The following is a 12,271-nucleotide window of genomic DNA, read 5'->3' as shown; positions in this document are numbered from 1 at the left end:
GAAATGTTCTGATCGATTTGGTATCTTCGGCCAAGGTTTAGGTTTTTACTTTTTGATAAAATATAGGTACACGGAAAACACATTTTTGATTCCTTAAGGTTACTTTTCATTCGCATTCTCTTGGAGATGGTGATCTAAGTGTTTAAGTTTACTTAGGCTGTTACAAGTTTTATTGAAAGTTTTTTGCAACCCCCCCCCCCCCTCCCCTCCTCAAATTTGGCCTGAAAAACAGGGGACAATTTTTTTCGTTTTTTTTTGTTTTCGTCATTTTTTTCTTTTTTTTTGAAAACTAATTATTGCAAAATAACTAAACTAGTGCAAAATGCATTTCAAAACACTTTTTGCATTCAAATGTTGAGACTATGACTTGTTATTTTATTTTTTTTGTTTTTGTTTTGTTTTTTTTTTATTCTTTATTGCAATTCAGTCGTGAAAGTACTCTCTTTTCCTGTCATTTTCAAACGACGAAAAAGCTTGGTTTTCTGTACCAAAATTAGAGTATCGAAAAGTAATACTTTTCATAATTAATGTTGAAAAGTTCCACTTTTCCGCACAAAAATGGATGCTGAAAACTAGGCAACAAATGTTTTGAAAAGTAATACTTTTCAACATTTTTTGATTGATATGGTAATTTGACAAAATAAATTAACATTAGACTGATAATTCCATTCAAAGGGTGTTTTTTCAGAAATGAGAAAATTTTTGAATACAGTCCAGACTCGATTATCCGAAGGCCTTGGAAAAATTTAACTTCGGATAATCGAATCACGAAAAAATCATTTTTTCCTTGCCTAATTTTTTATTGTCGAGCTTAAGTATGACCCCTAAACTACGTTAAAGTGATTTAAAACTTCTGAATCCAAGATGGCGGCCAATATGGCTGTGTTGAAATATTGAAAAAATGCACTTTATTATTTAATAGGCAATCAACTATTCAAATTTGACTAAAATGGGGTTGCAGAACTCGAATTTGATGTTTTAAACAAGAAAAAGAAAATAAAATGTTCGTGATTCGATTATCCGAAGACCCATACAAACCTTCGGATAATCGAACTTCGTATAAGAGCAGTTCTCTACAAAATCGGTCTTTTTTAAGAATTTTAATTTTTGTATTTTTAATCCGACTGAAACTTTTTTGGTGCCTTCGGTGTGCCCAAAGAAGCCATTTTGCATCATTAGCTTGTCCATATAATTTTCCATACAAATTTGGCAGCTGTTCATATAAAAACGATGTATGAAAATTCAAAAATCTGTATCTTTTGAAGGAATTTTTTGATCGATTTGGTTTCTTCGGCAAAGTTGTAGGTATGAATAAGGACTACACTGATAAAAATGATACACGGTAAAATTTTGTTGGAGATTTTTTTTTAACATTTTGTCACTAAAACTTGATTTGCAAAAAAACACTTTTTTTATTTTTTTTTTTTTTTTCATTTTATGATATGTTTTAGAGGACATCAAATGCCAACTTTTCAGAAATTTCCAGGTTGTGCAAAAAATCTTTGACCGAGTTATGAATTTTTGAATCTATACTGATTTTTTCAAAAAATCGAAATATTGTCGCTAAAATATTTCAACTTTATTTTTCGATGTAAAATAAAATTTGCAATCAAAAAGAACTCTAGGGAAATTTTGATAAAGTGCATCTTTTTCAAGTAAAGACCATTTTTAGGTAACTTTTTTGAAAAAAGTCACACTTTTTGATTTTTTAAAATATGTGCACATGTTTGCCCACTTTTGAAAAAAATATTTTTGAAAAGCTGAGAAAATTCTCTATATTTTGCTTTTTTGAACTTTGTTGATACGACCCTCAGTTGCTGAGATATTGCCATGCAAGTGTTTAAAAACGGGAAAATTGATGTTTTCCAAGTCTCACCCAAACAACCCACCATTTTCTAACGTCGATATCTCAGAAACAAATGGTCCGATTTACAATGTTAAAGTATGAAACATTTGTAAAATTTTCCGATCATTTCGAAAAAATATGTTCAAAAATTTTGAAAATGCCTAAAAATGGCCTTTACTTGAAAACGATGCACCTTATAAAAATTTCACTTAGGTACTTTTTGATTGCAAATTTGTATTGATTCAAAAATTCATAACTCGGTCAAAGATTTTTTGAACAACCTCGAAATTTCTGAAAAGTTGGCATTTGATGTCCTCTAAAACATATCAAAAAATGAAAAAAATAAATAAAAATAGTGTTTTTTTGCAAATCAAGTTTTAGTGACAAAAAATTAAATAAAAAATCACCAAAAAAATTTTTACCGTGTATCATTTTTTTCAGTGTATCCATATCCATACCCAGGGTTGCCAGGTTGCCAGATAAATCTGGGAATGCCAGATTTTTCAAGTGTCAGCCAGAATAAAGATTTACCCTTCTCTGTGCCAGATATTGACAGATTTTGCCAGATTTTTATTTCTATGCCCATCTTATACCAAATTGTTGATAAAAATGAACGTATTTAATTGAAAATTAAATAAAAATAGAGTAAGTTTTACAAAAAGAAGATGTAAATTCAACTTTTTTAAGGTCATAAAATCAGTTAGACCTGAATTCTGAATTAAATTCTACGAACTTTTGAACCAATTCATAACCTGCTTCCCCTTCTCCATTCACAATTGTAAAATTTTCATCTGCCAGATTTTGCTAGATTTTTCATAGACATTTTGCCAGATTTTTTTAAATTTTGACCTGGTAACCCTGTGACCATACCTACAACTTTGCCGGAGACACCAAATCGATCAAAAAAATCCTTCAAATGATACAGATTTTTGAATTTTCATACATCATTTTTGTATGGACAGCTGCCAAATTTGAATGGAAAATGGTAATTAAACTTCTTGAAAGAAAAACATCTTCGAATGAATTGGAAAATTTTCTACAGTTTTTCCAAGACTTTGAAAAACGGAATTTAGCCTGCAATTTTCAACTGACAATTTTTCGGAAACCATTGGTTCGATTTTCAATGTCAAAAATTTAAACTCATATTTTTTTGAAATGATTTTGACAACATTTTCGATATTTTTCAAAAACCTCATTTTATCAAAATCATTGGAACAAGATTTTGTATCTATTTCTGAATATTAAAAAATGTGTATTATGGAAATGCAACTTTTAGTGAAAAAAGTTGAATAAAGAAATTGGTAATTTTGTTTAGAGTGTAATTTTTTTCTAATAGTCCTGATTATAATCTACAAATTTGCCAATGACACCAAATCGGTGAAAAAATTCATTTCAAAGCACAGATTTTTATATATTCACATACCAATTTTTCCCAAAATCGTGAACAAGCTTTCATGAAATTCGAAACCTTGAAACCTTGTTCAAATTGCATGGTACGCTTTTGAAAAAACAAACGTACCATGAAATTTGAACACTTCTCAGTCAACACAATCGAAATTCTTCAATGGAATTCAAATTGAATCGTTTACGAATTCCGTTTCAAACGCAACAACGTATTCCGTGTAAGTACCGGTTGTTGCGTTTTTTTCAGAATTCCAATTCAATTGACTGGGTTTGTTCGTGCAGTGTGCGAAGTCATTTTTGTCAATCTTTGTAGGTCAGTGTAATTAGCGAAAATCTAGAGAACTTCTCGAAATACTTCCATCATCATTACACAAATTTCTACCTTTTCGGATAAGCTCGGGGTGGTGATGATGTTACCAAAAAACGTAGACCATTGTCGAATTTTAACCCTACAATTACAACCTTCTCGATGCTCCGTATCGTCGATCCTCGTGGCTGTAAGAATCCATAACAAGCTTTCTAAGGCTCCACCACTTCGATGACCATGGGCACCGTCGTCGTCGTCACCCCGGACGACAGATCGCCCGCCCCCACGTCCATCGTCACTACCCGCTCGTCGTCGTCGCTGTTCTCCGAGATTGGAAATTGAAGCTTGTCGGCGTCGCCGCCGTAGTTCGGCATCAGGATGCACACGAAGGCCCGGCCGGTGGCGTTGTCCCGCGGGTGCAACGTCACCGGCAGAAACCGATCGGTGGACCCCTCGACAAAGGTGGCCAGCCGCTGGAAGACTTCCGGGTAATGCTTGCGCAGGATGACGCCCCGCTGGCGGAGCACGGTCTGGATGTTCTGCGAGACCAGCTCCCGGGCGCGTTGGGTCGTTTTGGACAGGATGTTAAAGGTCAGGATGAGCACCTCGGTGGTGGGCTCTTTCTTGGCATTTGGACGCTGGGAGCCCTCGGGGGAGTTGCTGATCTCGCTGAGAACCGACCGGCACAGCTTGAGCTTGGCACAGCGCGACACCAGCTGGCGTTCCCACTTGACCGGTGCGGTGGCATTACCCGGAGCTTCCGACACGACGCAAATCGCCACGTAAATCAACATCTTCGAGTCCGGCTTGTACTCCGTGGCCAGTTTCAACAGTTCCGAGTACAGCTCGGGGCCCATCTCGGCCGGTAGCAGATCTGGCCAGCGGACGTACGACACTTCCCCCAGACACTGAAAGCCCTGCTTGATGAACGAGTCCGCGTTCTCCGGACTGCGAAATAGTATTCTAACAACACCCCGTCCTTGCGACAAGTACCCGCGCCGGGCCAGCACACTGAGGTGGCGCAGGGTGTCCGCATCGTCCTTGCAGGTGGACAGCACCAGCCGACATAGGGCGGAAATCCGCGAGTGAAGACACGCCTTCCGATGGCGCTCCCAGTGTGCCCTCCGACACTCCCGCGAGCAGTACAGATGGGAACAGTTGTGGCAGCTTTTGTACGACTTTCGGGCTTCCGCGATCGTAGCCACGGCGTCACACTTGGGATAGCGACACTTGAGAATCTCCCCGCCGGTGTGACCCTTGCCGTGGACCACCGACGAAGCCCCCGTGGCCGTGTCACACGAGTCCAGTGACACCCGGCGGCTGTTGGCGGATGCGTTGGCGTTGGCGACGATGCTGTTGCTGGCAACACTGTTGACGACCGACCCGGAACCGCTGTCGTTGCGCTGCCGTCGGCTGGCGTCTCCTTCGCTGCGGCGCCGCGTCTGGACCTGCTCGATCTGCAGCGTGTGGTTACTGGAAGCTGTGTGGCGAACGAGTCATTGAAGGGTAAGGGAGGCAGGTTACAAAAGTGGGCTTTTCAGCTACGGCGGGGAACTGACTGCTGTAGTTATGCCAGGGGCGGTGCAGGTGAAGAGTTGGGGGGAGGGAGGGGGTTTTCGGAACAACATCGAATCGAGTACGAGAGTAACAAGAAAAAGGAGACATAACAAACGTAAAGAACAACATCTGGAAGGGCTGGAAAACTAATGACGAATCCAACTCGGACCATAACAGTGGGGAACGGTTCAGGGTCTCGATGCAGGAACGGAGTTTCCATTGCTGAGTATTGTTGTAAGCTTCATATTTTAGCATCACGATGTAAAAATTGAAAACAAAAAATAAGATAAAAAATTTGGCAAAACCAATAACGTCATGATTCGAAATCCGGACACTAAGTACCATATTATTTTTGTTATAGCTGGCAAAAAATCATGTAATAAGTTTGAAATGTAGAAATGTCAACAGGATTTAGTATAAACAGTCAGTTTTAAGAGAATGCATGCAAAACATGTCTTTTCTAAAAATGTTTCATCAGAATTTGAAAATTAAAATAACTTGTTGTGCTTCGAATTCCGGACACTGTTAAAAGCTGAGTCGAAATCCGGACACTTTTGCTTCGAATTCCGGACACTCGATTTTGCTTATGAATCGCACAAATTTGGACTGAAATGTTAGTGAATGGCATTCTTTAGGTCTCAAATAAGCTGTTAACATCAAAACAATCGAAAGTTTATAAAAAATTTTCTATAATTTAGGGAAATCGAAACCATAAATTTCTGCTTTGCCTTCCCGGTGCTTCGAACGTCTATGAAATATTTCAAGTGAAATGTTTCGCATTTTTGGTAAACTTATAATTTTATATTATTTAGGAGCGGCCGTGGCTTACTGGTCACGGTGTTCGCTTTGTAAGCGAATAGTCCTGGGTTCGATTCCCATCTGCTCCCAACGAGAAAGTATAGGAAATATAAATCTTGAAACTCTGAACATGAACGAAAAATCAAAGTCGCTCGAGTCGGGGTTCGATCCCCCGTCCTTTGGATTGGTAAGCAAAAATGCTAACCACTAGGCCATCGCGACTTGGTGAGCTCTGACTGGAATTAGGAATACTGTTACTATCAACTATATACGCGCTGGGTCCTTGTCCATTTGACAAGGGTTCGGAAGTTCTAAATAACGTTTGAATCCGATTGGTCCAAACGTTCTTCAGGGCGGGGCTTGTCGACAAAGCTGAAGTACCTCGCGCTCGGCTAGCCAGCGTAGAAATGGGTCACCGAAGCTCGACAGAGCTAACACCTTCCAAATGCCTATGCGAGTTATTTGCATGTATAGAATGAGAGCGAAAAATACATGGAAACAACTCAATTTGTAAGAAGCGACCGCGTGGTCCCGTTTGGTTGGTTGCACACACACACACACACACTTATAATTTTATATTATTTAATTGTTTTGGTATTAACTACAGAGTTAAAACAAACTTTAAATGAAAGTTGATGTTAGAATTCATCAAATAACACAGTTTTGACATTCATAATGTGAACTTATATCCAAATAATTGATAAAACAAGTTGAAGTGTCCGGGTTTCGAAGCGTCCGTTAATTCGAATCATGGCGTTATCTGTAACCAAAATAAGTGTAAACGTGGTTTATATATGGTCCAAAAGGGTCAGAAGTAATCTTAAGATTATATTTCTAATGGCGTTCGCATACTAATTCAAACTTAAAAAAAATCTTTCGATTAAATTTTGTATTATGGCTTCAATGAACGTTGTTGGAAACTCAGAGATCGTTTATAACGTCATGATTCGAAATCCGGACACTTAGTTCCATATTATTTTTTTAATGGCTGGCAAAAAATCATTTAATAAGTTGGAAATGTAGAAATATCATCTGGATATAGTATATTTAGTCAATTTTAAGAGAATGCATGCAAAATATGTCTTTTCTAACAATTTTTCATCAGAATTTGACAATTAAAATGACTTGTTGTGCTTCGAATCCCGGACACTGATAAGAGCTGATTCGAAATCCGGACACTTTTGCTTCGAATTCCGGACACTCGATTTTACTTATGAATCGCACAAATTTGGACTGAAATGTTAGTGAATGGCATTCTTTAGGTCTCAAATAAGCTGTTAACATCAAAACAATCGATAGTTTATATGAAAATTAGCTAGAATTAAAGGAAATCGAAACCATAAATTTCTGCTTTGCCTTCCCGGTGCTTCGGACGCCTATGAAATATTTCCATTGAAATGTTTCGCATTTTTGGTAAACTTATAATTTTATTTTATTTAATTGTTTTGGCATTAACTACAGCGTTCAAACAAACTTTAAATGAAAGTTGATGTTAGAATTCATCAAATAGCAAAGTTTTGACATTCATAATGCGCAGTTATATCCAAATAATTGATAAAGCAAGTGGAAGTGTCCGGGTTTCGAAGCGTCCGGGAATTCGAATCATGACGTTATACGAGCTTGCTAAAAAAGAATTTATAAGGTTTCAAATTTGTTAACTAACCGTTTAACTTTTCTTAGAAATCGATTTTATTTGTTTTATACTATCGTCACTACGGTGATAGCACAACTCAGCAATGGAAACTCTGCATTTTCTTTCATTTAAAGTTCGGATATACACACATACAAACCAACATTGAATACACGAAACACACATGACATGAAATTCAAAGGAAAATATTATCGAAAAATCGAGCATTCCAAGAGTTATTGAATGAAAACATTGGTAAATGTAGCATGAAACGATAAAATGCAATCATAACAAATTCATAACATATTAAAAATAATATCATTGAACGACATAACAGGTGAATAATAAAAGAAACGAATCATAACAACAACAACAAACGAGAACAACGACTGCAGCACGAACTTCAAAACTTGCGGGGATGATTTTTGAAAGGACTTCAAGCCAGATTTTGGAGAATGAAAACAGCAAATTTGCTTTCTCTTATTAGCACAAATTTGTTTTTTAATGCATTTCGGTTTATTGACAACTTGGCATATTTTGATGAGTTACGAGCTAAACTTACTATTAACGGTTTCTATTTTTTTTTTGCTTAACGTTCATTTGGATGTTTCTTTGCTTAACAATCGATAACAATTACTTTAACTGTTACTGTCTAGGGTAATTATAATTATTCTAACCTACAGAATGATTTTTTTTATTCGCTCTTATCACAATAGGTATAACATCGAAACATTCAACAAATGCTTTGGGACTTGTGTGTGTGTAGTGTAAAGTGTGAGAAAACGTCGAAAAAACGATGCACATTCCAATATATTCTAAGCTAAGGGTTAGTTATTCAGGTATTAGGAGGCGCATGAGATTGATTTTTAAAGCTGGTTATGAGTTTTGGATGGTTTTACAAACAATTATTTCGCTTTTTTAGTATACAATAAGCTCCTGACAGTACCAACAGTGGTAGATTGCAATATTTGTATTCTATTGATTATTTTATTTCCCTTTTAGATTGTATGCAGAAAACTCGGTTTTATCTTTTTCATTTCAAGATTGTTGATATTAGCAGATCTCTTGATAAAAAATGTTTTATTGCAAATTAAAAAAAAATATGAACATGATCCGGGTTCGCAACGACTGATTATTTTTAATCTTTCTGGTTTTGGCGAGCAGTCTTGTCGTTAGCAATTAGACGTTGTACAGTACAAAGTGACCCAGCAGTTGAATGTTGTTTTACAACAATTTATTTGGACAAACATTGATGTGCAGCAAACGTAAAGGACAGTTTAACAATAGGACTAAAACATTTTTGACAAGAAACAGACAACTATAAACCCCCTGAAGAAGGCCTCAAAATAAAGGCCGAAACGTCGGTGAAGTAGAGAAAATCTGTTTTTCTTTTTCGACAAGACTGCTCGCCAAAACCAGAAAGAATATGAACATGTTTCGCAAAAACGTTAAGATATTCGTTTATTTTGAGAAATAAATTACCATTTCAATTTTTAAAAGTTAATTTTTCCAAGTAGGATTACAGCCATACCTAAAGTTATTAAGGCAAAAAGAGTTCATGCATATCAAATACAACGAAATAACGAAAAATTCCCAAAAATCGTTAAGAAAATTGTTAAAAATTACCTGTTTCTAACAAAATATTTTTTTTGACATTCGAAATATTAATTTTTTTACTTGAAATCTTCGTTAGGGGTCCCACCAATATGTTCTGTATTTATATTGATCCAGGATGTTGTCATTTATCATTTGCAACATGTCTTGAGTTTTTTTTTCTAAAAAAAAGGTCCAATAAACCTAATTTTTTAGTTTTTGTGTTTTGGGTGTTTTTTAACACCCCCGAATCAAGGCGGTTTTAAAAACTCCAAAAAAGAAAAATAACTGAAAATTTGGTGTATTGGACCTTTTTTGAAAAAAAAAACTCCAGATGTTTATGTAAATAAAATGATTCAAAGTTTAATACAGTGCAATTTTAATTCTTTTTTGAATGTTTTAGAACAAAATATAACCCATGAAAACAGGCATTATATCAGTAAAACGCAAATCGCTCGTTGTTGATAAACTTGGGAATTATTCGTTGCATGAAAACATTATTCCTGCGGCAAAAACCTATCGAACCTCACCCGGTAGCCTGAAGGTTTCCGCAACATCGAGTTTTTTGGGACATCCAAATGCCCATCTCAAAAAATGTTTAGCAAGAATAGTTCGCATTATTTCATAGAATTTTTCAAATTAAAATTATGAAAATAGTACTTTTTGCAATTTCGTCGTTAAACTACTTACTACTTACTTTTTTTGTCATTCTAGAACCAAAAATGAAAGAATCGAAAAGTATTAGTGCTGAAAAGTTCAACTTTTCAGCACTGCGATTTTTGCTAAAATTAACTTTTCAGCACTGTTTTTTGTTGTCGTTTTTCGTTCGTTTTAACAGGAAAAGTTAGTATTTTCCAAACAAAATTGCAAAATGCATTTTTGCATTTTGTAAGTGAATGAGGGCTATTTCTACTTATAAAAACTTAAACCGAGAGAATTTGCTTTCGATTTTTTTTTGTTCTTACTGAAAGTTTTTTGATAATTTTTAGCTCAAATATCTACTTTTTCCATAATAACCCTTGTACCTAATCACAATTAAAATAGTTTTTGCCATTTTCTAGTTTTAAAAATGTTGCTTGTTTTTTATACTTTTAAAGATGTTTTTAAAATTCTTCTTCCTGAACTCTGCTTATTAAGGGGTTACATACATGTAGAAAATCACAAAATTTCATGTTTCAGATAATTTATTCAATCCACTTAAAATGTGATTTTCAATCACTCCTGAAAGTTTTATGAAGATATTCCATGATTAAACTGAGTAAGAGACGATTTACGCTCAAAATTTTGCCATGCCCAAAGCAAACTGTCAAACTTTGTGAGCGTTTTTCTCTAAACGCCGAGATGATTTACGGGTGCCACGATATCTCGAGATGGGATGGACCAAATTGGCTGAAATTTGAGGTGAATACTTACAAGACATATTCCGTGTGCATGACGAAGCCCGATTTTGAAATGCTGCCTTTTAAAAAAATACAAAAATCAAAAACTGACAATTTTTTAATGAAAAACACAGAAATATTTTTTTCTTTTTTTTCAAATAAACTTTTTGAAAATCGGGCTTCGTCATGCACACAGGACCGGTTTAACGAGGCTTCACAAAAAATTTGAGCCGATTTGGTCAAAGCAGTGTGGAGATATCGTGGCACCCGGTTTTTGAAACTGCTAACTTCAAATAGCTATATCTCGGCAATGATACAACCAAATGCCTTTAAATTTATTTTGATAATAGTTGAAAATATATATTTTAATTCCCTAAAAACAGATTTCAAAAAAGTTTAAGTGTGTGTTCAAACCAACCTCTGAAATTTTTGCCGATTTACATGTATGTAACCCCTTAAGCCCAACAAAAAAATGGTTTGATTAATTTTGAAGATATTTCATTTTCATTAATCATTAATCTAAAATAAAAAATTTACTTTAATGTATATTTCTTAAAATTAAAATTAGATGAAGTATTTTCAAATGCACCGTATAATGCAGCTGAAGCCAATATCTTAAAAACTCCAGGCTTGTTTGGGGTCCAAAGTTACAATCTTTTCTAATAGTTTTCTATAACTTTTCAGAAAAATCCAACATAAACACATTTTGAAAAAATCTTTATTTTAATGGCAATATTGATTTTTTCAAAACATCGAAATACTTGTCACAAGAATTTTTCAACTTCAATTTTCGATGCAAAATCAAGTTTGAAATCAAAAAGTACTTTAGTGAAATTTTGATAAAGTGCACCGTTTTCAAGTTAAAGCCATTTTTCAGTGACTTTTTTGAAAATAGTCGCAGATTTTCATTTTTTTTAAATAGTGCACATGTTTGCCCACCTTTGAAAAAAATATTTTTGAAAGGCTGAGAAAATTCTCTATATTTTGCGATTTTGAACTTTGTTGATACGACCCTCAGTTGCTGAGATATTGCCATTCAAAGGTTTAAAAACATGAAAATTGATGTTTTCCAAGTCTCACCCAACCACCCACCATTTTTAATGTAAATATGTCAGCAACTAATGGTCCAATTTACAATGTTAAAATATGAAATATTCGTGAAGTTTTCCGATCTTTTCGAAAACAATATTTTCTAAGATTTTAAATCAAGACTAACATTTCAAAAGGACCAAATATTGAATATTTCGTCCTGTTTTTAAACCTTTGCATGGCAATATCTCAGCAACAAAGGGTCGTATCAACAAAGTTCAAAAAAGCAAAATATAGAGAATTTTCTAAGCTTTTCAAAACTATTTTTTCAAAAGTGGGCAAACATGTGCACTTATTTAAAAACATGAAAAACTGCGACTATTTTCAAAAAAGTCACCTAAAAATGGATTCAACTTGAAATCGGTGCACTTTATCTAAATTTCACTAAAGTTCTTTAGATTGCAAAGTCGAAAATTTTTACGAACAATATTTCGATTTTTTGAAAAAATCAGTACTGATAAAAAAATGCATAACTCGGTAAAATTTTTTTTGCACAACCTGTAAATTTCTGAAAAAAAGCTTCTATCGGATGGTGAAGTAAAACGTCGGTCCCGGTTTCTCCTGTCTCGTCAGAGGCGCTGGAGCAGAAATCCCACGTTAGAGGAAGGCCATGCCCCGGGGGGCGTAGTGCCAATAGTTTCGTTTTTTTTCGTAAATTTCTGAAAAGT

General features: G+C 35.2%; 1 protein-coding gene across 9 annotated transcripts in view; it reads right to left on the bottom strand.

Moving 5' to 3' along the window:
* Window positions 1–3,155: 3,155 nt before the first annotated feature.
* The window catches only part of LOC6038935, a 285,422-nt gene continuing 276,306 nt past the window's right edge, over window positions 3,156–12,271 (bottom strand). For 6 of the 9 annotated variants that reach the window (XM_038253314.1, XM_038253316.1, XM_038253317.1 and 3 more), the window contains one exon: window positions 3,161–5,037. In XM_038253314.1, the coding sequence (XP_038109242.1) occupies window positions 3,770–5,037 (1,268 nt within the window). In that variant the 3' untranslated portion in view covers window positions 3,161–3,769. Of the gene's footprint in view, window positions 5,038–12,271 lie in introns of all 9 variants that reach the window. The other 3 variants (XM_038253311.1, XM_038253310.1, XM_038253312.1) reach the window with 2 other exon arrangements.

Source organism: Culex quinquefasciatus, chromosome 2, assembly GCF_015732765.1.
Source record: "Culex quinquefasciatus strain JHB chromosome 2, VPISU_Cqui_1.0_pri_paternal, whole genome shotgun sequence".
NCBI lineage: Eukaryota > Metazoa > Arthropoda > Insecta > Diptera > Culicidae > Culex > Culex quinquefasciatus.
This window is presented reverse-complemented; position numbering and strand designations above follow the sequence as displayed.